At 35.3% G+C, this 26,317-nt stretch overlaps 1 protein-coding gene across 1 annotated transcript in view; it reads left to right on the forward strand.

Annotated features, from left to right (window-relative positions):
- LOC111514830 (serine protease persephone) overlaps positions 1-26,317 on the forward strand; it is a 64,607-nt gene that overhangs the window by 16,985 nt on the left and 21,305 nt on the right. Inside the window, exons 4-6 of the mRNA XM_074186782.1 lie at positions 11,598-11,710; positions 17,097-17,520; positions 18,516-18,690. Coding sequence (XP_074042883.1) covers positions 11,598-11,710; positions 17,097-17,520; positions 18,516-18,690 — 712 coding nt within the window. The remainder of the gene's footprint in view (positions 1-11,597; positions 11,711-17,096; positions 17,521-18,515; positions 18,691-26,317) is intronic.

The raw sequence follows: 26,317 nt of genomic DNA on the forward strand, positions 1-26,317 counted from the left end.
TATTACTACTAAACAAGCCAGAGATAATGTGGATGTTCTTATTGTTGAAACTGCAATCGAAGAATCAAAGTCTGAAAAAACTGCAGTTATAATAGGACAAGATATTGACTTACTTGTCATTTCAATTGGGCGTACACTGCCTCACGAACAAGAAATTTTCTTTAAAAAAGTTGGAAAAGGAAATGTAAAAACGGAGATATACTCGAATAAAAGTTTTGATTATTATACTCACTCCAAAACACATATTTTAGTTCTGCACGCATTAAGTGGCTGTGACACAACTTCTGCGCTATTCAAAATGGGAAAAAATCATTCTTAAAAGTTTTTGAGAAACTGACAAATTTGGATGAACTAGCTGCAGCATTTGAGGAAGAAAATTGTTCGGCCCAGAAATTATTAGAGAGTGGAACTCAAACCTTATTGGCAGTCTATAATGCTCCGAAATCTGTGAAGTCTCGATCATCTTTGTTATATGCATTACGTCAAGTCTACAAAACTTAATAAACCTGTGCAGCTTTCAAATATTCCACCGACAAGTGCAGCTGCTCATCAACATTTCAAACGTATATATTATCAAGTTCAAACTTGGTTAGGGCATGATTTGGAACCCCAGGTATGGGGTTGGGCAATGCGAAACGATTTTCTGAAGCCTTATCATGACAATTTTACCACCTGCTCCAGAAGATTTGCTACAATTTTCTGCAACTGAAAGAGTGGTTGTGGTTTGCGATGCAGGAAAGCGGGTATGCGCTGCTCTTTAGCTTGTGGCCAATGTAATGAGCAAGCTTGGACCGATGCTCTACCACATCAGAGAGACATTAACGAAAATGGAACCTTTGACTCCGATATCATGGAAGAACTTGAGACAAATGTCGTTGAAGACGATAATGAGGACCAGCTTGAAATTTACCAGCAGCAGCCGGAAAACGACGATGGAGAGGAAGAAGATGATTAAAATTATAAATTGTAGTTTTTGTACCCTTCATTCCATTTTTTTACTTTTAATGAAAATAAATGTATTGAATGATATTTTTTAATAAAAAGATTTATTCATAATTTATTTGGTTTTTTTCATCATGTAAGAAGCTATTAATAAGGTTAAAATGCAAATATAATTCCTATATTTTCATTAACAATTCTGCAATTACATGGGCAGGTAAGTGTTGTTAAATAAATTAATACTGAATAAAAAGTGGATAGGTTAGGAAAAAAATGATAAAATGTAATATAATAGTTTATGAAAATTGACAAATAAGTATTTGTCATCATTGATAGTTCATCAATTATATATGGCGCGTTTTCCACCGGAGGCACCAGTTGACCTGAAGTGATCCTGTGATCGCGCGCTTTCCGCCCTCTGTCTGGAAAACGGTTCACCGTATGAAATTTTTTTTTTAATTTGTAGAGAGTTTTGTATTCTACAATATTGATAACAAATACAAATAGCAAAGAGCCCATAGGAAATGAGACATTTACAAAAAAAAGCGCAAAAAACCGATTTTTGTGACCTTTGATTTTGAAATTTAGTTGCGTTCACCCTACCATATGTAGGTTTTGAGACAACTTTTAGGGTGTCAATATACAAGTATTTACAGACTTACAGCCGGGTATCTCGAATTCCGAGGCGAACTTACTATAATGACTGGACTATGAAGGGGACGTACTCGTCTGAAAGTACGATACCACAACTCAGACAATAGGATAACACAATTGAATACATTTTATTCAAAATTACAATTACATTACAATTACATGAGACATGACATATCTGCTATTCAGTATCTTTCCCTTCCCATTCTATCCCTGCTATGGTGAGTTCGGCTTGAAAGCTCATTTTCTTCCTTGGGAGGGGGCTTCAAACTACGAGGAGAACTATCTTCACGCTCGCAATCCGTATCGGATGGACAGAAACTTTTCAGATTTTCAGGTGAACGGGTTCTCGGTTCATCGTAGGACATGGTTTTATCCCTGCCTTGACGGGTATCCTTGGAATAATCATTTTCTTCTGTGAAAAATCTTCCTGAAGTTTGAGGAGCATTGCCTTCACAAGTGCGACGCTCTTTGGGCGAAGGAGAAATTTTTGGAGAAGGTGAACGAAGATACCCCTTCCTCGAAAACATGCTTTCATCGCCGTAATAGTTTCCAGGGTAAGAAATATCCCTCTCCTTTTTAGGAGTAGGTCTAGAACTTTGTTGATAACCATCTGAATGTTCGCGATACTTTCCAGGTGGAGGTGATTTTGGACATCTCCCGAAAGTAGGTGACCGAGCAGGTCTTTTATCTCCTCCATATGAATTGCGGTTAGCCTCGTAACAGTTCCCGGGGTTAGAAAAATTATCCATCTCCTTCTTGGGAGAAGGCCTGGAACTTCGGAGATAACCGCCTGAATGTTCGCGATACTTTTCAGGTGAAGGCGATTGTCTTGGACATTTTCTGAAAGTAGGTGACCAAGCAGGCCTCTTCTCCTCTCTATGAGAAACATTTTCATCCTCGTAACATATTCCAGGATTAGAAAAAATATCCTTCTTCTGAGGAGAACGTCTGAAACTTTGGAGATAATCGCCCGAATACTTTTCAAGTGGAGGCGACCTTCTAAAAGTAGGTGACCAAGCAGGCCTTTTCTCTTTTCTATAAAAAATGCTTCCATCTCCGTAACAGTTTCCAGGGTTAGCAATATCCCTCTTCTTTTTGGGAGAACATTTGAAACTTCCGAGATAATCGTCTGAATGTTTGCGATACTTTTCAAGTGGAGGCGACCTCCTAAAAGTAGGTGACCATGCAGGTCTTTCATGTTTTCTATAAGAAATGCTCTCATTCCTGTAATAGTTCCCAGGGTTAGCAATATCCCTCTCCTTCTTGGGAGAACGTCTGAAACTTCGGAGATAATCGGTTGCATGTTTGCGATACTTCTCAGGTGGAGGCGATCTTCTTGGACATCTTCTGAAAGTAGGTGACCAAGATGGCCTTTCATCTTCTCTATAAGAAATGATTCCATCCCCGTAACAGTTCCCAGGTTTAACAATGTCCCTCCCCTTCTTGGGAGAACGTCTGGAACTTTGGAGATAATCATCTGAATGTTTGCGATACTTTTCAGGTGAAGGCGACCTTCTGAAATAAGGTGACCGAGTAGGTCTTTCCTCTTCTCTATAAGAAATGCTTCTATCCCTGTTTTGATGTCTCCTGCTCTCATGATGCTCCGATGGTCCATCAAATGCGACGGTTTCATATTTTACAGTCGACTTTAACTTGTAATGCACAAACATGTTTCTATCCTTCCTATGAACTGGACAATTGAACAGAACTCGTCAACTACATACAGTATAATGATGTCACTGAACTGTTATTGAGATGTATATGTTCAGATGGATCTTAGGTAATTTATAGCGGACGGCCGACATTACTCGATCGTTTGTAATACTCAGGTAACTTTTTGTTACCTGGGACGTTTGTAATACCCAGGTAACTTTTGGTAAATCAGACGTATATTCGGATTATGTCCATCACTGAGGAAAATGTATTCAACGGACCATTTGCGTTCTCAAAATTCGACTAAATTAAATTAATAACAGATATTTTTGCAGAAGATGTGCGGCAAAAAAGGCAAAATACTCTGCACGTTCATGTATTGTGGAACTTTGGAATGATAATAATACTATGGAAAATTGGAAAGAAGGTTCATTGATGAACTATTTGCTTCGATTCACGATCATAAAAAAAATATTCAAAACAACTATACTCATTTTTGGAAAAGAAAGTTTTTTGCTTTCTGCTACTCTATCTTGATACAAAAATGTGGGAATCTTCTAAAGAAAGGAAGGAAGCAATCAATTTTGAAAGAAGTAACTTTATATTCCCTCCAGAAGGGCTTCTTCTTTCAGTTTGTGTCTGAAATTTACTTCTTTGCATGATCTACACATCTAGGTATAAAGTTATATTTTTTTTGTATCAAAATAGAGTAGTAGAAAGCCAAAAATTCTCTTTCGTGAAGATTAGTCACTCCTAAAAATATAACCCTTTCAATTTAAACTATGCTCATGTGCTGTAGTCACGGAAAACCGAACCGAAACGTAATTCTCTATATCCCCTATATAACTGGCCTATGTGGCCAGTTATATGGGAATATAACTGGCCTATGTGGCCAGTTATATTCCCATCGTATATGCTTCATTACAAATAACTTCATTAGTAATTTCCGATCTCGATCGGGAAAATAGTCGCCTTTTCATTTACATTACAGTAAAAATTTTTAATTTCAAAATGAAATTCAAAAATTGTGTTATGGGTCACCGAATAGAAACTATTTATGAGAGTAAAATACATATTTATTGATAGTTCCCTTCCCTCTTCGAGAGAATAACTTGACTTCTAGGAAGAACTGTCTCAAGCTCTCTGGCTGTAGAAATTTTTATTAAATATTATTTGATCCGGCGTGTTTTTTCATTTTTCTGCAAGACATGATTCTATCTTTGCTAATGTCTTCTACTCAGAGACAGTAAAATATATTTCGATTTTACTGCCTTGAAACCAGAATCCATATACTTATCACTTTTAACATTTCAAGGAAAAAGTACATTGTTAACTTATAAATGTAAAATAATTAACTTGTTTCAGTAGTTGAAGACAGATCAATGTCTTCAAATATGTTTTTATGATCTCATTCTTAAAATCTATGATAGATACAAATTTCGTCATTCATAAATATGTAAAAAAAAATTTGTTTTTCCGTTAATCAGCTATAGCCCCCATACGAACGACAACTCTCAGAAGTTGAGAAACTTGTGCGAGCCAAGTACTAACGAGGTCCTAACACGTGTGATTCCTAACACGGGTTATCCATAACTGTTATTACATGAATCTGGACTTTAAACTGCACAGAACAACTAGTTAATGATAATGAAACTTTAGATACCCAAAATGTAGAGAATGTAAAATACAAAATATTAATTTCTGGAAGTGTTGAAATTCAAAATGAATTATACTTGTGTACCTTTCTTGTCGTTTCAATTACTGAGAACTATAGTCCGTTCATAATTTGTTGATAGCTCACTGCAAGTTTGACCCTCATTAGAGAACTGAAATACAGAGAGGACAGCTAATATGATATAATAACAAAAATCAAACTAAAACTGGCAGTTTAAGATGTTTTCGACTAACCCACCTTGTATCTGAAGAAATACAATACAGCTATAAAACTTTTAATCCGATTATGTAGGTATTTTGAGTGGAAATGAGTGACCAGTGTCGTAGAGTATATGATTAAAACATTAGTTACTTTAAATAAATAAATATATTAATATTCTTAAACTGTAGGTACTGTAAACTGTATTTTTATTTTAAAAAAATGTCTTTATTTTATTCAAAAATAATAAGTTACTTGCAATTTGTAAAAGATACATTTATTTAATTAATACCTATTTTTAAATGATATAAACTACGATTACTTACAAAACTATTCAAATTCAAAATAAACAGGATCATGTTCGGAATCCGAGTCGTCTTGCAGGTTAATAATTAGCGGTCGTGTCTCTACAGTTGCATCAATTATATTGTCAAGATCCCACATTTTTTGTTCTTCTTCTATTGCATGTCTTACTGCATCTCGCCAATTTTGTTCTGTAATATGTTGTAAAGACTCATATAACAATTCACGTACAGCTTGTATTTTATATGACGTATTTTTTCTAGCCACATAGCTTTTCATTTGTGCCCAAATGAGTTCAATTGGATTTAATTCGCAGTGGTAGGGTGGAAGTCTAAGGACTGTGATGTTTCGTCTTTCCGCCATTTTGTCAACTACGTATTTCTTGAAGTTAGATTTGTGTTGCCGGGCAATTTTTAAAAGTTCTGCTTTAACCATTCCATCTTCGTAAGGCAGGGACTTATTCCGCAGACAGTCAATGATATCCTGTTTCTTCCACGCAGTCGTTGGAAGTCTTTCAACTAGTCGTGAATGATAAGGTGCATTATCTAATACTATAATTGAGTTTGGTGGTATATATTCAATCATCTGCTCAAAATACTCTTCGAAAACATCAGCTGTCATCTCCTCGTGATAGTCTTTTGTGCTTTTGGATTCAAATTCCAACAAACCATGCTTAGCACATCCTTTTTCACTGCCAATGTGAGAAACTATTAATCTACTGCCTTTACCAGAGGGTGGGGAAATACCAGTAGACCAACCTTCCATAAAGGCTTGCCTGGAGCTTGATATATTTTTATCTGTCCAAATTTTTGTGAGAGTATGACCTGCGTTTACCCACGTTTCGTCCTGATAGTAAATTGGCCTTCCTTCAGCTCGAAATTTTCGTATAGATCTTAGATACTTTCTTCTCCAACATATTATCTCTTCCCGGTCAATCAAAAGTGATTTTCGGTCTGATTTCTCCCACCGGAAATTTAATTCTTTTAAAACTTGCCACAATTTGGTTCGTCCGACATGAGGCAAATCGGGTCGTCTTTAACTTCTTGTTAAATTTTGTTTAAGTTGGGTATTTCTTTTTTGTAAAAAAATTCGTGAATTTTCCTTCGAATACCATTTTTGGCAAATTCATCAATTTCAATAGGTTTTCTCCCCCTCTTTAAGTATTCGTTTGTATTTGGGTTAGCTATACCTTTTTTTTTCTTTCTGATAGGAACCTATATATTGTTGACTCCCCTACGCCCGTCATGTTGGCACAACTCTTGATTATGTTCTGAACAGTGTTTGTGGGATTCTGAGAAACCAGAGCATCGTGAACGTTCAAAACAATAGCCTTCTCTCTTGGTGAATAGACAGACTTACTGACTGTACGCAACAGTACCGGTGTAAAACTTGATGATGTTGATGATGATGATGACGAAGCCATCGCAAGCAATCAAACAAAACAAGCAGGAACGAAAGGTACGTATATGTTTGTAGGAATATGAAAAAAAGTTACTCACGCACTGCACAAAATTCGCAAAATAAATATTAGAGACGTTAATTACTGCCGTAGACGCCGAAACACCAACGAGCCGTAAATTAAATGCGATTAAAAAATGTACTAAACCAAAAATTATTTTCGTTCGTAACAACTTCACCCTTTCAAGGCAAGTTTCGAATATAAACTGAAGCTTTATATTTAATGAATAAACACCTCAGGAACCTCCGCCTATGATTTTACGAGTTTTACGACCGTTTTATGACTTGGGCCCTCATTTTGTGCTATCGACAAATTATGAACGGACTATAAATATATTCGATTTAATTCAATTCTACAATATGATGTCTTTATTTACCTGAAACAAGATTTGTATGACCTATTATTATCGTTCATTCAGCAAAATATCCTTCAATTAAAACCAAATGAAAGTTTATTCGGAGAAATTTTGTAAACACTCATAATATGCAGTTTCCTAATAGCAGGTTTTTAATCGGATTGGATTTCAAAGATGTGATTCATTATCACCTAGAAATCTGTAGCACAAAACGTAAGTAGAATGGACTATAATCCTAAAAATGTCTGCAGTCAGAAGATTGCATATCATTGTGTTTGATAACTATCCTTCAATAAGCCTTCATATAGTATCAATCGAGAGTCGATCCTCATAACATTTTTCTGGTGCTCTATAATATTTTGCTCTGTTGTGCTCTGAGTTTACAAAACGGGACTATCTTCAAACTTGATTTACAGATCAGATAAATGGAGATCATCAATTTGTTTATTTTGTTTATCTTGTGATAGACAATTGACTTATTTCATGTTTCAGTAATTAAAATTACAATAAAATCATACGAAATTCATACTTCCATGTTTCGCTAAAACATTAGCTTTTTCAAGTGATTTATACATCAAGTTGTTCTTACATTAATATTTATATACTACAGGTAACCATAATTGAGACTACCTCCAAGAAATTACCTGAACCTCTACCTAACGTACCTGTTCAATTATGATCACCTGAAGCATATTACCTCACATCTACATCAATAATAATTCTTTCTTGGTTTTTAAGAGAACAAGTTCAATAATGGTGATCTATTCAAATCTAGTTGGTCATTCATTAGAATGTTTGAATTTTTAAGTTTATTAATTTCCGTTGCTTCCAAATGATTCATTTTCAAACTTTTATTTTCTATGTGTAAAATTTCGAACTCTTCGTTGAAGATATGATTTTCTTCTAGAAGATGATTTGAATATGTTGAATTTGTTTTCTTATTCACATAGCTCGTATGATGTTCCTGGATTCGATTCCTAAAAATCCTGCAAATTTGACCAATATATACCTTAGGGCATGTTCCACACTTTAATTTATATACTCCTGATTTCTCGAATTTGGATGTTTTGTCTTCATTATTTTTAACTAACTTTCCCAACGTATTACTTGTTCTATATGCAATTTTAATATCTCGATTCCTCAAAAATGAAGCAACTTTTTCCGTTAGTTGTCCAAAATAAGTTAAAGCTCTATAATTTTGATTATCTACCTTATCAATAGGAAAAATGTCTCGAATCGCTTTTGTGTAGACTTTCTTAGCGAGTATTTTGTTTATTAATTCGGCTTTAAACCCATTGTTAACCGCAATTTGCTCGATGATATTAAGTCCTTTATCGATATTATCTATTGAAAGAGAAACATTGACTAATCTGTGAATCATGCTATTATAGGCTGCTACTTTGTGTTGATAAGGATGGGTAGAATACAATTGAACAGCAATCCACATAATTTTCAGTAAAATTTTATTATGGTAATTCTTTATACAAAGTTGATTCAAACAGTGAATTTCAAAAATAATATATATTTGAAATTGTTACAGTTATGATGGAAATATTACGACTCAAAACGTGAGAGGCAGAAAAATAGAAAAAAAGCATCATTGTAACTGTAACGGACTATTATCAAGAATGAATTCTATTACTGAATATAAATGAATCAAGAACGATCCTTTGTGAAATTTTCATTGGGACGATGTATTTTTCAGACACAAACTAGAAGAAAATACCTCTGGAAACAGCTACTTTCATATTTGTATCTATAGAGTAGGGAGGGTGAGTGTAAGCCCACATCACTTAGGCCACATGTGGATAGGTCACTGGGAGACATCTCCTTTATATAGCCAGGTGTAGGCCAAGACTCACCGAACACACACTCTTATCTTCCTGTTCACACATCCTGCATAGAGGTGTGTCCACTAGCTCCATATTATGGAGGTGTTTCCTCAATTGACAGTGGCCAGTCAGCAGACTGTCAGGTATGTCCTAAGCACTCGCTCAGGACATGCCCAACAGTCTCATCTTCCCGTTCACACGACCTGCATAGAGGTGTGTCCACTAGCCCCATATTATGAAGGTGTTTCCTTAGTTGACAGTGGCCAGTCAGAAATCCTACTGTTAAGCGTAGATTTTTCCTTGTCATCGCCAGATATTTCTTCGGCGCCAGCTTCCCAGGGTCGCCCAAGATGATCCTGGCAAGATTGTATCCTTTGATTCCATCCCTAGTTCCATGGCTAGTTCCGTAATTGTCGAAGTCATCAGACCGTAGGTGCCACTGGGTCCTAAAATTCTTAGTCCAGCCGCTTCCTTGGCTAAAGAGTCGGCAATGCGATTACCTTTACTCCTGTCGTGCCTTTTAACCCACCTCAGGATAATGTTATTAACTACCGGTGATCTGGAGTACACTCCACATCCTGAGCCTTCTTTGGTTTTTGAGCCGTCTGTATATATGCGTATTGCACTTGTAGCGTCTGACTCTTGTGTTCTGTTTTATTTGTATTTTGTAGGGTTTACTTAACACAAATATGGATTCAATTGCATCACTGGTTGCCTGCAGCAGAGGTTGCGCAGTAAGCGATTCTCGCCATAGGCCCATTAACCATGGTCATTAACGCAACCTCCATAACGTGCAGATCCAGAGGGGTCAGACCCGTAATTAATTCCATTGCCGCAGTTGGTGTTGTTCTAATGGCTCCTGTGATGTTTAAACAAGCTATTCGCTGTATTTTATACAATTTTTGGATGGCCGTTGCTTGTAGAACTCTCGGTTCTCATGCAATGGCTTCGTACGTTAACATAGGTCTTATTATTGAAGTGTAGATCCAGGTGACCACACGAGGTGACAGACCCCATGCGCGTCCCACTGTCCGACATTGCTCATAAGCCACATATGCTATTTTTGTTCTACTCTGTAGGTGAGAGTTCCATGTTAGCTTCCTGTCGAATATTGTTCTGAGGTATTTCACCTCTTCAGAGATGTTTAGTTTGCTTTTCGAAGATTTCGGGAGGTTTTGAGCCCGATAAACTCCTTTTCCTGGTGAAAAGGACCATCTCAGTCTTCTTGGGATTGATAGACAGTGACTGTTCCTCACACCATGTTTCTATTAATTTTAGCCCATCCTGCGCTCTACCGCACATGCCGGTCTGCATAGTTATCTGCTTATGTCATCTGCATATGCAATTGCATAGAATTCATTATTGTTGAGGTGATTAATTAGGGTATCCAGAAGTGGTGATAAGACCCTTTGTGGACATCTCCTCATCACCAGTCCTCTCACCGTGATTTCTTCTACATTGATACTTATGTCTCTACTAGAGAGCATCTTGAGTATCCATTCTCCTACTACCAGGAGTACATTCCTGAAGTGTAGTTGCTGGTTAATTGTTGGAAAGGTTGTTTCATCAAACGCTCCCTCAATATCTATGAATATACCCCAGAGTGGATTCTTTGTTGTTCACTTTCATATAAAAATTGAATTACAGAAAACAGTTTTCTCTATTCTGTTTGTATTCCAAACTTTCATTATGGAATCTTGTGAATGATATCTGATTCAATTCCATAATGAATGTTTGGAATACAATCTGAATAGAGAAAGGTGATTTTTGTATAATACAGTGTTCATATAAAAGTATTTTCCTTTCGTGCAATTCAATGTTTATATGAAAATAGTTGTTTCGAGAAGGCTTTTTCTTCCAGTTTGTGTTTCAAAATTACTTTTTTGCATGATCCACACATCTTTGTATAGAGTAACTTTTTTGAAATTGATTGCCTCCTTTCTTTCTTTGGAAGATTCCCACATTTTTTTTATCAAGATGGAGTAGTAGAAAGCCATAACCTCTTTCCCAAAAATTAATCTCTCTTAAACATATACCGCTTTCCATTTAGACAATGTATCGTTTTGACGCTTGCATAACCTATCTATTCAACTACCATGAATGGCATTGTTACCTATAAAGTAATACTTTCCACTAACGACTTTTGTTCCAAGTATGAGCTTCAGGTACCAGGGACCATTTAATCAAAATTCCAGACCATAAACAAGAAACTGGAAACACTGTAACAATAATAATAAATAACTGTTACAAATGACAGGGTGACTTGTCGAGAACAAAAAAAATAAGACTTGAACCTAATAAGCAACCTTGAAAGGCTCAAAACTCAAAATAAGTTTGATCGAATTCCGACGAAAAAACTTTTACAACGCAAATCACTGCTGTTCATTGCCTTAAAGTTCAACTTACAATCATTTTGTAAAATTCCATTTGAAGAACAGCGTGGAATGTACTTCCGACAAAGTTTTTCCAGACCAATATTAATTGCTTTTTTCGCACAGTATATATACATAATTTTTTTGAAAATTTCAGGCTCTCGTGGGTTATGGACGTCAGGGGAATGACATCCAGTGGCTGTGCGGTGGTTCCTTAGTGAGTCTCCAGTTTGTACTAACTGCTGCCCATTGTCTGAATGCTGGGATCTAGTAAGTATCAGCTTGGATGCATGTTAAATCGAAAATATATGTATAAAATCAGCAATACATTCGATATCGATATCCTTCAAAACGTTTCGTAGATACTCCTCAATATTCTAGTATAACTGCACTAGGTAGCAATCGAATATTGTATTAATGAAGCTTTATTTCAATAATCCCAGTTCGGGGATTTAATGTTTCCAGCACATGAAGCTTATCACATATTTCTTACTTTCTTGAGTTGTCTCTTCCAAAAATGCAATGCTGGACTCTTGAATATCATTCAACTAAAATACGGTTCGTATTTCTCTGTTTTATCAATCATAACAATTTCTTGTGACAGAACCCTTCATATTACATGAAGTAGTAGAACAAGAAATACCGATTCCTTATCTTATATTATCTCACTGTAATTCCTAGTGTGTTCTAACGTCTTCATCTGTTCTTTCTATGTGCAACCTCTCAGAATTCAATATGTGGAAAATGCCTGATACAGAATTTTTGCAAAATCCCATCACTAGAGTGAATAATTTATCCCAAAGCAGTCTCCAAAATAATAATGAAAAAGCAGTGTTTTTGAAAGAGGTAGACGTCAAAAACTTTGAAAACAATTTAAAATGACATTCTGAAGGGGAGTTCCGTTTCCGATATGGTGGTGGATGGACATGTCGATAGCGAGCGTCCCCAAAGAAGGTACGCGGACGCCTTTGTTGGAGACGGAATTCATTTCGTGTTGTGAATGTCCATCGTTATATAACGAGCCAGCATCAATTAAATAAAAAGTGTTGAGGGTTAAAATAAATATGTAGTACTCCCATTCACGCCGGTCGGAAGCCAGGGTGGACCAGATGTCCACGTGGAAGTGCTAAAGCAGTATAAATTTATATAATACCTGCTTCCATTCACGCCGGTTGAAGGCCGGGGTGGGCCGGATGTCCACGTGAGAGTGGTAAAGCGGAATAAATTCATATAATATCTGCTCCCATTCACGCCGGTTGGAGACTGGGGTGGACCGGATATCCACGTGTGAGTGCTGAAGAGGAATACATTTATATAATACCTGCTCCTATTCACGCCGGTTGGAGGCCGGGGTGGATCGGATGTCCACATGGGAGTAGGATCGCAACAATAATCTTTATGAAGCAGACAATAGTTTATATCCAAGCACAGTAGACCCTATTTAGGACACAGAATTGTGAGCTGCAAGACAGTCTTTGTCCCTCTGCACGTCGTCTTGAGTTCAATCAGGATGGAGCCCAGCTCCCTTCCCCTTTCGGCTGGCTTTTGTTGAAGAAGGGCAAATATGTTCATGACTGAGGGGATGGCGGTATATGAAGTCCTTAGACATCAGTACCGCCCTTCACGGGATACCCCTACCTGGCTGGGGTGGGATGGATGAAAAAGCTGTTCGTCCGTTAATGGGGGACATGGGGGCCTAGAGTGTCGGGGCCTTCTATTTTCGTATTGCTTGGCGCAAGCGGCGCATAACGTGAAGATACTACTCTTCATAGACCATATGACCATGTTGCAAGAGCTACCGATGAACTACGCCAAGGTAATCGAAGAAAACAGAGAGCAAAACTTTAACATTTGATAGAACTTGGAATGCTTTTATGGTCATGGCTCCTCTGGGCTCTTCCATTGGAATGATTGGATATTGGTTTCGATCTCATAACCATATACTTATGATTCGTCATCCTATGAAGCAAATCTGGATCGCAGTTGACGTGATTCAACAATTACTGAGCGATTCTCATGCGACAGTTTTTTGGTCAACCGACATGCCGATATCCTCAGCAACTCCTCTTATAGTTATTATACGATTCTCCATAACAATTCTCTTCACTTTCTCAACATTTTCTTCGATTGTTGATGTGCCAGGGCATCCAGGGCGATCGCCGTATGCCACTGTCAACATTTCAAGTGTTTTTGAGCACCGAATTCCATTTTCGACACAAAATTTGATGCAAATTCGTTGATCAATTTTTTTCGATAGCAGTGAATCGCCGAACACGCAAAACACATCTAACTTTCATGCCTCTCACCAACAAACTAAACATGTTGAACAGTTTTATTATGAACATATGTTCGAGAAGAGTGTGCCAACATAAAAAATGAAATATGCGTAGCCCACGAAATTTGAACATTGAAAAAAACCCATTGTTTTCTTGCCGACGTTTCGAATTTAATTAAATTCTTCTTCAGGGCTCGAAAAGTAGTTTTTTCGGCATGAAACAAACGTTTGTTTCATGTCGTTTTGTGTTAGTGTTGCCTCAGAAATTTGGTTGTTGGAATGTTTTTTTTTTTTTAAATCTGTATCTAATATGTCTGATGGTTTTTAAAAAATACTATTATCAACACGAAAAAACTATTTGTTTGAAGGTGATTGACAATGTTTCGTGATGAATTTCACTAGTTCGGACTTCCATTGTCTACTATATAAAATGATTTGAAATCCAAGTAAATATAATAATTGAATAAATAAATATTAAAGGAATGAAAAAAGAAAATAATAAAAAAATAAAAAAGTGTAGAGATTCCAAGTCACGTTAGTTCACGACGTTTCGATTGTTGGTATCTACAATCGTCTTCGATTGTATTGATCACCCGAAGACGATTGTAAATACCAACAATCGAAACGTCGTGAACTAACGTGACTTGGAATCTCTACACTTTTTATTTTTTTATTATTTTCTTTTTTCATTCCTTTAATATTTATTTATTCAATTATTATATTTACTTGGATTTCAAATCATTTTATATAGTAGACAATGGAAGTCCGAACTAGTGAAATTCATCACGAAAAAACTACTTTTTGAGCCCTGAAGAAGAATTTAATCAAATCCGAAACGTCGGCAAGAAAACAATTGTTTTTTAAGAAATAATTAATCCTGTTACCCAACCTTTTTTCAGATAAATCTTTTCTTTCTTCCTTTGAAAGATTCCAACATGTTTTTGTATAAAGATGGAGAAGTAGGAAGCCATAACCTTCCTTTTCCAGTATTTGTTATTTTGTTATAATGAGCGAGTACAAACATTTTGTAAATACTTCGCCCAGATCATATCTGTAGACGTTATTATACCGTATACATTTTTACATATTAACATATTCATCAGTATTATTCATCAATATTAAGTGAAGCTTTCCTCCTAAGATGAGTCTGATATTGTTATCAATTAAATTATTCTGCTCATATTTTCAATCTTGTCACTTACACGTCCTTGGCAGGATCAAACTCTCATATATGATTGGAGGTCAAGCGATATTTCTTTTCAAGGTCATTATGTTATTCAAATTTGATGAAGTAAATATTAATAAACAAGCTATACAAATCTGGAAATGAACCAAACTTTTTTTCTATTTTGTTACCAGATTTTTATTGCACAGCTAGTGTACTCGTCAACAAGAATTGCTTCATGTGCTTGTTTGAAATTTTTATTTGGAATCTTGGAATCCATTATTTTCATCTTCTGTTAAATGAGCAGAAGTGGTGCATACCTAATGTACATTTTATTCATTCAAATCCAGTGTCTCACATTATTCTGATCGGTAATATTTTGGCTTCTTATTTTACTCACTATTCTCTGTTCAACTCTCGAACAAATATCGACAATTAAACTTCACTGTGGAAAATGCGGTTATATTACAACACAGTTGTTCAGTATACAAAATGAATGCACATGTTAACTGGAAATAGTTCACTGAACTCGGTTTGGAAAGACAGGGTGGAGAAAGCATTTCATCAGTTCGGACTTCCATTGTCTAATTTAATGTAAATCGATATGAAATCCCTGAAAGAATCTGTAAAAAAAATAAAAAGAATAACTGGAAAATAACAATTTTATTGAACAAAAAACTGAAATGACAAAGAAATAACATAGAAGCAATAACAAAAAATTAAAAAAATTGATTTATCAATACAAACTGAAAATTAAAAAATTAAAAAATATCAACAAGAAATGAGAATGGAAAATTAAAAATTCCAAACAAAGTTATGTCACGACGTTTCGATTTTTAGTATCAACAATCGTCTTCGGGTGATAACTGAACTTATTCGTCCGAGATCTGACTATTTATACGTCATTCAAGTGCATTCACCTATCCCCGCTTTCCTCTCTCCGCTTCATTGGTTTTAGCGGGAGATGACCGTTTGGCGGGAGTTGGTCGTTTTCCGCTTGATTGGAGGTTTCCATACGTTACGTATCTCCACGCTAGCTTGGCTAAATGCGTTGTTGGACAACATATACGCGGCTTCTTTGATTTTTCTCCTAAACCAGTGTTCCTTGTGGATGATTTCAGCTTGAGCCTATGCTCTGCTATTCCGGATTTGCTGGTTTCTCCTCGCTGTGTGTGTTTTTTGTGCTCAGCAATGCGAACTTTCAATGGCCTCTTAGTTTCACCCATGTATGATTCTCCGCACTCGCGGGGTAACCGGTAAATGCAATTCTTGGAATCGCAGTCCGCGTTTGGTGGCCTGGTTTTCGTGAGGCTGCTACGGATAGTGTGTCCAGATCTGAAACAGGTCCTGATATTATACTTGGACCCAGTCCTTCTTATCCTTTCCGATAATCCTTTAATGTAGGGAAGTACAAGTACTGGTTATGGCGGCTTCTCTTCCTTGTGGAGCTCTTGCTGTCTTCTAGCTGAAGCGTGTTCTATCATCACCCTGGAGTAACCATTCCGTTGAAGCTCATTTTTCGACTTTGTCGATTGATGTTGGTTGGATTTCTGGTCCTGTGTGAGTGGATTTTCGATATACAGATGTTTCCCTTTTAGTGTCGGTCCTCTTCACCAATACGTGTAAAAAAGGCAATTCGTTGTGGACTTCCTTCTCCAATGTGAAAGTGATGATGTGCTTCAGGAAAATGTCTAGTTCTGCAAACCCAGGTTCCATATTATGAAGGTGTCGTCTACGTATCTCAACCAGACTCGGGGTTTCTTGTGGGCTTCTTTAATAGCCAGAGTTTCAAATCACTCCATATATATATTGGCTATAACAGGTGGAAGTGGCGATCCCATTGGAGTCCCTCGCCAGGAAGTCCTAACTGATGAAATACACCACGAAACATTGTCAACCACCTTCAAACAAATGGAGAAAGTAATCTACAAAACTTGATATTTTGGGCCACATCAATACTGACCCTACGTTGAATACAATGAAAATATCTACAGTTTCTATCATAAACCGTACAAACAGTCGAATAATTTCGAATCTTATAGATTTCACTGGTATAAAATAAGAGGATTGAATCTTAACCCATCGTAGTGATACAAATGATAATAAACTAAAATTCCACGACTTCATTTCTCAACGTCATCTATGGAAAATCGGTTTTATTTCCTTTACATTAACTCATAACTAAAAACCTTTGAGATATCACAAATCATTTTCAGTGGTCCTGCTAGATGGGTACGACTCGGAGACTTAGATATATCAACCAACACCGATGGCACAGAATATCAACAAATCCGTGTCAAGAGAGTTATACCCCATCCAAAATACAGAAGCCCCTCCAAATATCATGATATAGCATTGTTGGAGTTAGTAACCCCAGCAAAGTGGACGAATTTCGTAGCACCAGCTTGTCTGGACAGTAATCGAACTCACGACGAAACAAAAATGATAGCAACCGGTTGGGGTAAAACAAGTTTCGCAGGTGAATTCAGTAATCATCTCCTAAAAACCAACCTAGATGTGGTACCAGTTGAGCAGTGTCGGGAATCATTCAAAAATATTAACAGAAGTGAGCTGCCAAACGGAATCGATGATGAATTGCAAATATGTGCTGGTGGAGGTCCTATTCATGACACCTGCCAGGTTGGTACTATGGTATCGATGATTGTCATCTCAAGAATTGTTATCCATATCTTCCAAATAACTGGTTTTGAGTATTTTATAAGAGCAACTTGTCTAGTTCTTCAAATATTTCAACACTTTCAGTGCTTTTAGGAACTTGCGAAAAAATTAATAAGTTGAAACAACACATTTCAGATAGAACAGAACGGACAGTGAAGATCCTTCAACTACAGATGACCCAGTTTCTTTTGTTGCAGGCGAAAGTGCTAGTTCTGTTTGAAGGGTCTCTGTTATAAGTTTATGCCTCTACAGGTCCGGGTATAGTTTACAATAGTTTTGTGTGGTTGACTTCACACAATTTTTCTCATTCTTCATCAGTTCTACATTGATCATAATAATAATTCATTAATTTTTTTCGGGCAGTGAAAATCTATCAATAGGGTTGTTGAAGAAAATGCTTTTTACTTTGAAGTTGCTTATTGAAGTCGGTGTTGCTACTATTTGATCAAATTTAAGATGATTGAGAGGATAGGATTGAAAGTTACATAAACAAATGCAAATTTCAAAATGAAAATCAACGTATCCGAATATTTTTGGAAATATTTTCATCAACAATCTTATGGAATTTATACAGTACAGTGTTGAACTGTTTTTCTGTTTTTTCGGTCGTGGTCTGTAGATATTTATGATTGACAGTTCTTCTGCAATTGAGGTATATATTATCTAAGACGAAGAAGTGCTCTAGTTATCCTCACAGTACGAATCAATATGTATGATTTGATCTCACAGCACAAACTCGGCATATACATAGCTCATAGTATGATGTGCCGTCAGGCATAAAAACTTGTAGACCACGGCCACCAAACTTGGAAAATAATTTTGACAGGGTTATTTCAGGCGATGGAAATTTGCACTCTTCGATAATCCATTACTCTGCGGAAGCATTCTGTTGAACACAACAGAGTATGTTTATTGAATAACTCAGGAATACCTAGTGATACCCATATTATTTTCAGGGAGATTCTGGAGGACCGCTTCAAGTTATCAGCAAACACAAAACTGTAGAAACAGTATACGTTGTAGTAGGAGTTACTTCTTTTGGAAAGGCGTGTGGTATCTCACCAAGTCCAGGTGTTTATACACGAGTTTACAGTCATTTATCTTGGTTAGAGCAGACCATATGGCCATATGGTTAGAAAACCCACCGGAAGTAATTACAAGAAGGACGATCTTGTGATGATTTTCAAGATGGCTTTGAAAATGATATGATTTTGAATAAAGATAATTCCCGGATGATGTGATTTTATTCTTAATACCAATTCGAAATCTTTTGCAAGATTATGTGTATCTTTTAAAGGCTGAATCCTGAATATTGTTTTATATTTCGTCATAAATCGCATTTATCAAAACATTGAAAACTGCATCGATACTATATTATTTGGTTTTTTGGGTCTTTCGGTTCTGGAAGCTTTGGTTTTATCAAATTCTTCTCGGGTTTAAACCTTCTTTAATTTTTTTTCACGAATTGCTTTCAAAAAGCATTTATGGTGCCAGTACTGGTGCCAGAAAATAGTTGTGATGCCGAACTGGAATGAAATGGATTCTCACATACGAGACCTAAAGTACAACACTATAAAAACACAAAAGATGAGCAATATACAGGAATTTGATATTGTTACGAGGGATTTAAAAAATAAATCATTCAGAATTTTCCACACAAATATTCGAAGTATCTCGAAAAATATAGATGAAATTAATGTCCTTTTAGAACAATTCAATGAAAAAGTTGATTTATTGCACTCACAGAAACGTGGAAAATTCCGAACTTGAAATTATATGAAAGGCAAGGATATAAACTCTTTTATAATCAGGGAGATCTGAACCAGAATGATGGTGTAGTTATTTACTTACGGGCAGAATATGATTGTTTGACTACCACAGAGAATATAGGAAATATTAAAGTTTTGAAGTTTGTGTTGACTTTGAATAACTCAAAAACCAAAATGAAAGTCATTGTTATTCAATGACCAGTTTAATTTAGACTTGTCGAACTATCTAGAAAATCAGCAACAGGAACGAAATATTGAAACAACTATGATCATTGGAGACATGAATATTAACATCCTTTCAGATGCAGATTTTTCACAGCACTATTTGAATATAATGAGTACAAAGGGTTATAGTTCATATATTAATGGAAATACAAGAGTGAGCGAAATTAGCACTTCTTGTATCGATCATATATTCATCAAAACAAAAATTGACTCTGAAAACTTTATATCTCTTATTTTCGAAACAGAAACCACATACCACTACTCCACAATGATAAATATGAAGCTCAGTGAAAACAAAGATGATTCAGAACTTAAAAATGAATATAAGAAATATAAGACTTATTTGGATTACAAAAATCTGAAAAAAGATCTTGATAACGAAAACTGGGATATTCTTACAACAGTTCATGAAGTTGAAGAAATCGCTGAAATAATAATACAGAAAATCAAGTCAATTACAAGTAAACACACAAAACTAGTTGAATTGAAGGATTCTGATAAAAAGAAATATTGGATAACAAAGGCAATCATTGTATCGGTGAACAAAAAAAACCACCTGTGTAAACAAGCAAAACGTAATCCAAATAACGAAGATATTAAAAACACTTATAGAAAATATAGAAACAAGCTGAATCTGCTAATTAAAATGCAAAAATGCAATATTCTGATAAAGAAATACAACGGAATAAGGGATCTTCAAAAGGCCTGTGGGAAGCTGTAAAAAAATTTGTAGCGAAAATAAAAACTCTCAGACAATAGAAAAAAACATCAGATAATGTCATAATAACTGACAAAACAGGCATTTCCAATGCTTTCAATAAACACTACTTGAATGTAGGAAAAAATCTCGCGACAAAAATATCCCCTCCGGATAATTACACCGAAGATACAAACTTAATAAATGAAACAAGCTTCCTATTTCCAACTAATCCCTTTGAAGTGAAATCAATAATTTAATCCCTGAAATCAGGAAAAGCGCCTGGATACGACAGTATAACATCAGAATTACTAAAAGAAAACTGTGATAACTTATCTAAACCTCTGAGTTATCTTACTAATGAAATTTTTCAATGTGGCCAGTTTCCACAACTAAAAATTGACATAATTAAACCACTTTACAAAAATGGACATAAAGAAACTATAATTAACTATAGGCCAATTACACTTATATCTTGTATCGCCAAAGTCATCGAAAAAATCATAAAAACAGAATGGACAGCTTCTTGAAGAAAAAAATATAATATCTGATAGACAATATGGTTTTAAATTAGGCAAATCTACCCAAGACGCTATAGCTCAAGTAACAAAAATTATATAAGTACGAAAATTTAGACGATAGTAAACCAACTTTAGGTATCTTTGTCGACCTAGGTAAAGCCTTTGATATAGTTTACCATACTAGACTATTGAAAAAACTAGAGCAAGTTGGCTTTCGAGGAAGAGCACTATAGCTTATGAGAACATGTCTCACTAATCGTATACAATATGTTCAAATTGATGAGACCAGGAGTGACGCAGGGATAATAGAGCACGGCGTCCCCCAGGGCACCGTGCTGGGACAAATTTTATTTAACCTATATCTGAACAATCTACTCAATATATCTAAAAACTGTAAAATAACAAGTTTTGCAGATGCTATTATAGTTATCTACAGCGCCAACTTTTGGGAAAAATTGAAGGAAACCTCCGAGAAAGGCTTTCAGCTGATACAAAATTGGTTTGTTGCGAACATCCCCAAGGTGAATGTCGATAAAACCAAATACCTTCCGTTTACAACTTATAAAAATCAGTTACCAAATTCGACTCACTAATAATAAACAGAAACCGAAATGAAGTAGGTAATCACGCTCGAGGAAGCAGCTAGCATGAAGTACCTTGGCATTATAATAGATAGGCATTTCAGATGGAATCTGCAAATAAAATACTTGATTAACAAACTAAGGATGCTACTACCGAAGTTCAAACTTCTTAAACAATTTTTAACTTTGCCTCAACTGAAAATTCTTTATTACTCACTCATCCAATCACAGCTCAGCTACGGTATGATAAGATGAAGAAGTGTCAACAGAACTCACCTGAAGAACCTCAAAGTTTTACAGAAGTGGTTACTTAAAATTATATTTAATACACCAAAAACCTACTCGAGTGAACAACTACTTATAGCAGGAATCTGGCATGTTAGACATTAGGCAAATTTGCTGTCGATTTCTACTGATTCACCAGTTCAAAAATAAAAACGATATTCGATATGGAAAACATAGCTATGAGACAAGGAATAAAACCAAAGTAACAATGAAGAAATCCATTAAAAATTCAATAGATTCTAGAAATCATTGTTATACGGCACTAAAAGTTCATGCCCTTCTTCCATAAAACTCAAGTCATAAAATGGCTCCGTGCGACTCCCCGTATTACTATTCATCGAACGATTGAAACATAACCGGGCGCCAATCAAATTAATATCAATTCTCGAACAAATCATCTTCGTAGTCAAACCTTGTGTGTTCTTCATCCAGTGTTGGCATATGTAAAACTAAAACTTTTATTAACAATACATATCCAGGTACTCAGGAAATAAATATAACCTACCTATATATAGATACTGCATATTTAAAAAATTAATCAATACAGTTTATTGTATGATTTTCACTATAAAAAAGATGTTTACAAAAACCGCGACACGTGTTTCGCTATACAATAGCTTCTTCAAGCATAAACTGAGAGTTACTTCTAAATTACATCATTTCATACTCTAACCTATTCACCTACCTAAATAATAAATCTACCTGGAAAGGTTAGGAATGAATTCATTAACAATATCAATACATTTTTCGAAAGTATACCTGGAAATATACCTGACTATTTTTACCTGCAAATGAACAGATTCAATAATGGCGAATTATTCAATTCAGTTTGATCGTTCATGTTGAGAGTTTTTGAATTTGTTTATTTCCATACTCTCCAACCTTTCTTCTGGAAATGGAGGGGTAGAATTGGGGTCCCAATTCGAAGAGAAGAGGATAAAAGTTATGGAACCTTATCCTACTTAGGCCAACCCACTACAAATATTTCAGATTTTCTGCACAGCAAAGGTGTAAATACTTCTTTCAAACCCAAAAACAACTTAGGCATGGACATAAACAATAACAAAGATAAAAGTTAGTTTCAGAAAAATCAGGAGTATATAAATTATCGTGTGGGTCATGTTCGATATTTTAAATTGGTCAAACTGGAAGAACGGTCAAAGCCCGCATAAAGGAACACAAATATAGTTTTCAAAATGGAAAAATAAATTCCACATATGTCATTCATTTAATCTCAGAGGGATATGAGTTCAACCATGAATATAAACCCCTCCATTTCCAGAAGAAAGGTTTGAAACTTAACCTGTTGGAGAATATGGAAATAAACAAATTCAAAAACTCTCAACATCTCATGAACGATCAAACTAAATTGAATAATTCGCCATTATTGAATCTGTTCATTTGCAGATAAAAATAGTCAGGTATATTCACAGGTATACTTTCGAAAACTGTATTGATATTGTTAATGAATTCATACCTGGTCTTTTCAGGTAGATTTATTATTTAGGTAGGCGAATAGGTACTAGGTTAGAGTATGAAATGGTGTAATTTAGAAGTAACTCTCAGTTTATACTTGAAGAAGCTATTGTATAGCGTGTCGCGGTTTTTGTAAAACTCTTTTATAGTGAAAATCATACAATACTCTGTATTGATTAGTTTTTTCATATGGATTTTCATCAAGTATCTGCCAGTTCTATTCAATTATTGCATATTTGTTATTCACACATCATTAGGAACATTATATACATTATATTCAATGAAAGATATTTGCTGCAGACCTAGCATTACTCACTCACTCTCTGATGCTTACATTGTCAACTGTTTAATCTCTTTACTTTATGTATCAAGACATGTAATTACTCAAAAACCTACAAGTACTTCGTACTTTCGGTTTTCAAATAGTTTCATCGCAAACTAGACAATCATAATATGTTACCTATTCAATATTATATTGTATATTTTTGAATAAACTATTATTATATATTATACTTTATGAATTCGGTAATAATACATAATCTGGAATTCAATCAAAAATATTTGAGAAGATATTGAAGATTGGAAGATACCGTAAATCATACGGTTCTTCTCGAAACATTTCAGAGCCTGATGCTTTGGCCGATTATTCTGAAATTTTCATTTGAAAATGGAGAGATGTGCGTGAGCGTTAATTGCGAAAGAAGCGGATTCAGAAATACTGATTATGGATTACCACAAGGAATCATATAGGGGCCACTTTTTTTCTATATTTATACGAACAAACTATTGAATTCACTGACAAATGGAGACACAATTAGCTTCGCGGATGAGGCTGCAGTGTTCTGTGAATCTGAAACATGGACACACGTTGAAAGGTAAGTCCTCGTTAGTCCTTAGTTCGTACAAGTTTCGACTTATGAGAGTTATCGTTCGTGCGACAGCTGGTTAACGAAAAAACAGATTTTAAAAGATTTTTTTAACAGAACGTCGTTGACCAGGCAATCATTCTCAACGGGAAGAACTGTAGGTCGATGAAAATCAACTCCTTTTGGCCTCAGTTGGATGATCTGGACGCTACGTGCCACCCGGCTCATGCCACATGTGAACTGGCCACCAAGATCGTGCGATTTGACCCCGTTAGACTTTTTCTTGTGGGTTTTTTTCAAGTCGCAGGTGTATGGAAATAAGCGGTCCTTAAACCCAATATAACTCATGCCATCGGTCTAATTCAGCCTAATTTATGCGCCATAGTCATGGGAAAAATACAACGGCAACTCCGGCATTTGAACTATAACGAAGTTTCTGCGAAATATTTAAAATTATGCCGCTCTACTTTTCTTTGGTACATCATTCATCATATGGAATAAATACTTGGGACGGTCTCAGAAATAATCATCACGTAAATATTGAAGTGACTCAAAAATGGATTCTAGAAATATTGCTGGCTAAACCGTATCGGTACTCAAGCGATAAATTTTTCCTGAAATATGGAGCTTTCGATATTAGGCAAATATATTTTTAAGCATTACAAAAACCACAATTCAAAAATAGATACAGACAAAATAAAATTGTGCATCAGCACAACACACGATACTGGTCTGTCCGTATTACCTATGATTAGAAAAACTGTTGGCCAAAGAGGTCATATTTTTCTTGCACCAAAACTGTATAACATGCTACCGAGTGAGTTGAATTCATTTGAAATATTCAAGAATAAATAGAGAAAATGGATATCACATTTTGGAAGAAATGGAATAACGTGAATGTTAAACTTGAAGAATGATAATTGAACTTCGGTAATCTGAACGCTACTTTGCTATCACCTATGAAATTGAGAGTGAATTGATAGAAATCATATCCATCTTCGTTTTTCGAATTCTGTTTAAAAATCTGTTTTTCCGTTAACCAGCTGTCGCACCCCTACGAACGACAACCCTCAGAAGTGCGAGCTAAGGACTAACGAAGTCTTACCTATTAACGTGTGATTCCTAACACACATATATTTATTTGAAGTGGTTAACAATGTTTCATAGTGAATTTCATTAGTTCGGACTTCCATTGTCTTATATGATTTGAAATCTCTGAAATAACAAATTGAAATTGAAAAATTAAAAAAGAATAGCTGAAAATAACAATTGTATAAAGCAAAGAACCCTGAAATAAAATTACAATAAATCAAGAATTAGGCAAATAATTGAAAACTGAACAACTAAAATGAAATTTAAATAAAAAATTAATAGATTTCAAGCCGAGTTACTTCACGACGTTTCGATTGTTAGTATCCACAATCGTTTTCGGGTGATGACTTTTATTATAATTTCATTTCAGAGTTTTTTGCTTAATATAATTGTTATCATTTTCATTTGCTATTTCAGAGATTTGAAATCACATCATATTAGACGATGGAAGTCCGAACTGATAAATTCAACATACATTCAATTGAAACAACTATACCAAATTTATGATGCACTGTTTGGAACCTTTGGTGTAGTAATGAATATTACTGGAGTTTTTTCCCAACACCAAATCGTTATTTTTAACACCTCGACACGTGTTTCGATCACCAAGTGATCATCTTTAAAGAGAAAGATTAAAACTAGGAACTAGTGCGAGCTAATCCTATCGATGCAGTTTTCTTTAGATATATTTCTAATTTTCATTCCAAAGTATATGTATCTTATTTCTCATAACATAAGCCTATTGCCTCGGTCTTACAATCAACCACACTAATTAGTGATGTATCCGATAATAAAAATAATAAATAGAAATAAAATAACCTGTTCAAAAATGAAAACCCATAAAAATTAAAATATCTGTAGAAAATTAATATATGTATATATACTGTTATAAAAAGACTCAATAACAACAGTGGATGGATATATTCACAACATCTCAGGATACAGCATACATACATAAAGAAATACAGCTAGATCAACCTGTACATGTCTAAAAATGCACAGACTCGACATGAAATAAGAATGAAAGAGCGGGAAATACAAAATTCAATATTTGTGTACCAAAATGTATTGATTTTCATAAAAGAAACAACTGACAGAGATTGTAAATTAATGTCAAATGAAAACAAAATGATATCTGTAAAATAAAATTGGAAGAGACATCATAAACTTGTTGTAAATAGTTAGAAATGATGAGAAGTTTTGATATTTATTGTTGTACACCATTTCCCTAGTTACGGGCATGAAA

Source organism: Leptinotarsa decemlineata, unplaced genomic scaffold, assembly GCF_025532065.1.
Source record: "Leptinotarsa decemlineata unplaced genomic scaffold, Ldec_3_MD MMD2_P_RNA_scaffold_5, whole genome shotgun sequence".
Classification (NCBI taxonomy): Eukaryota; Metazoa; Arthropoda; class Insecta; order Coleoptera; family Chrysomelidae; genus Leptinotarsa; species Leptinotarsa decemlineata.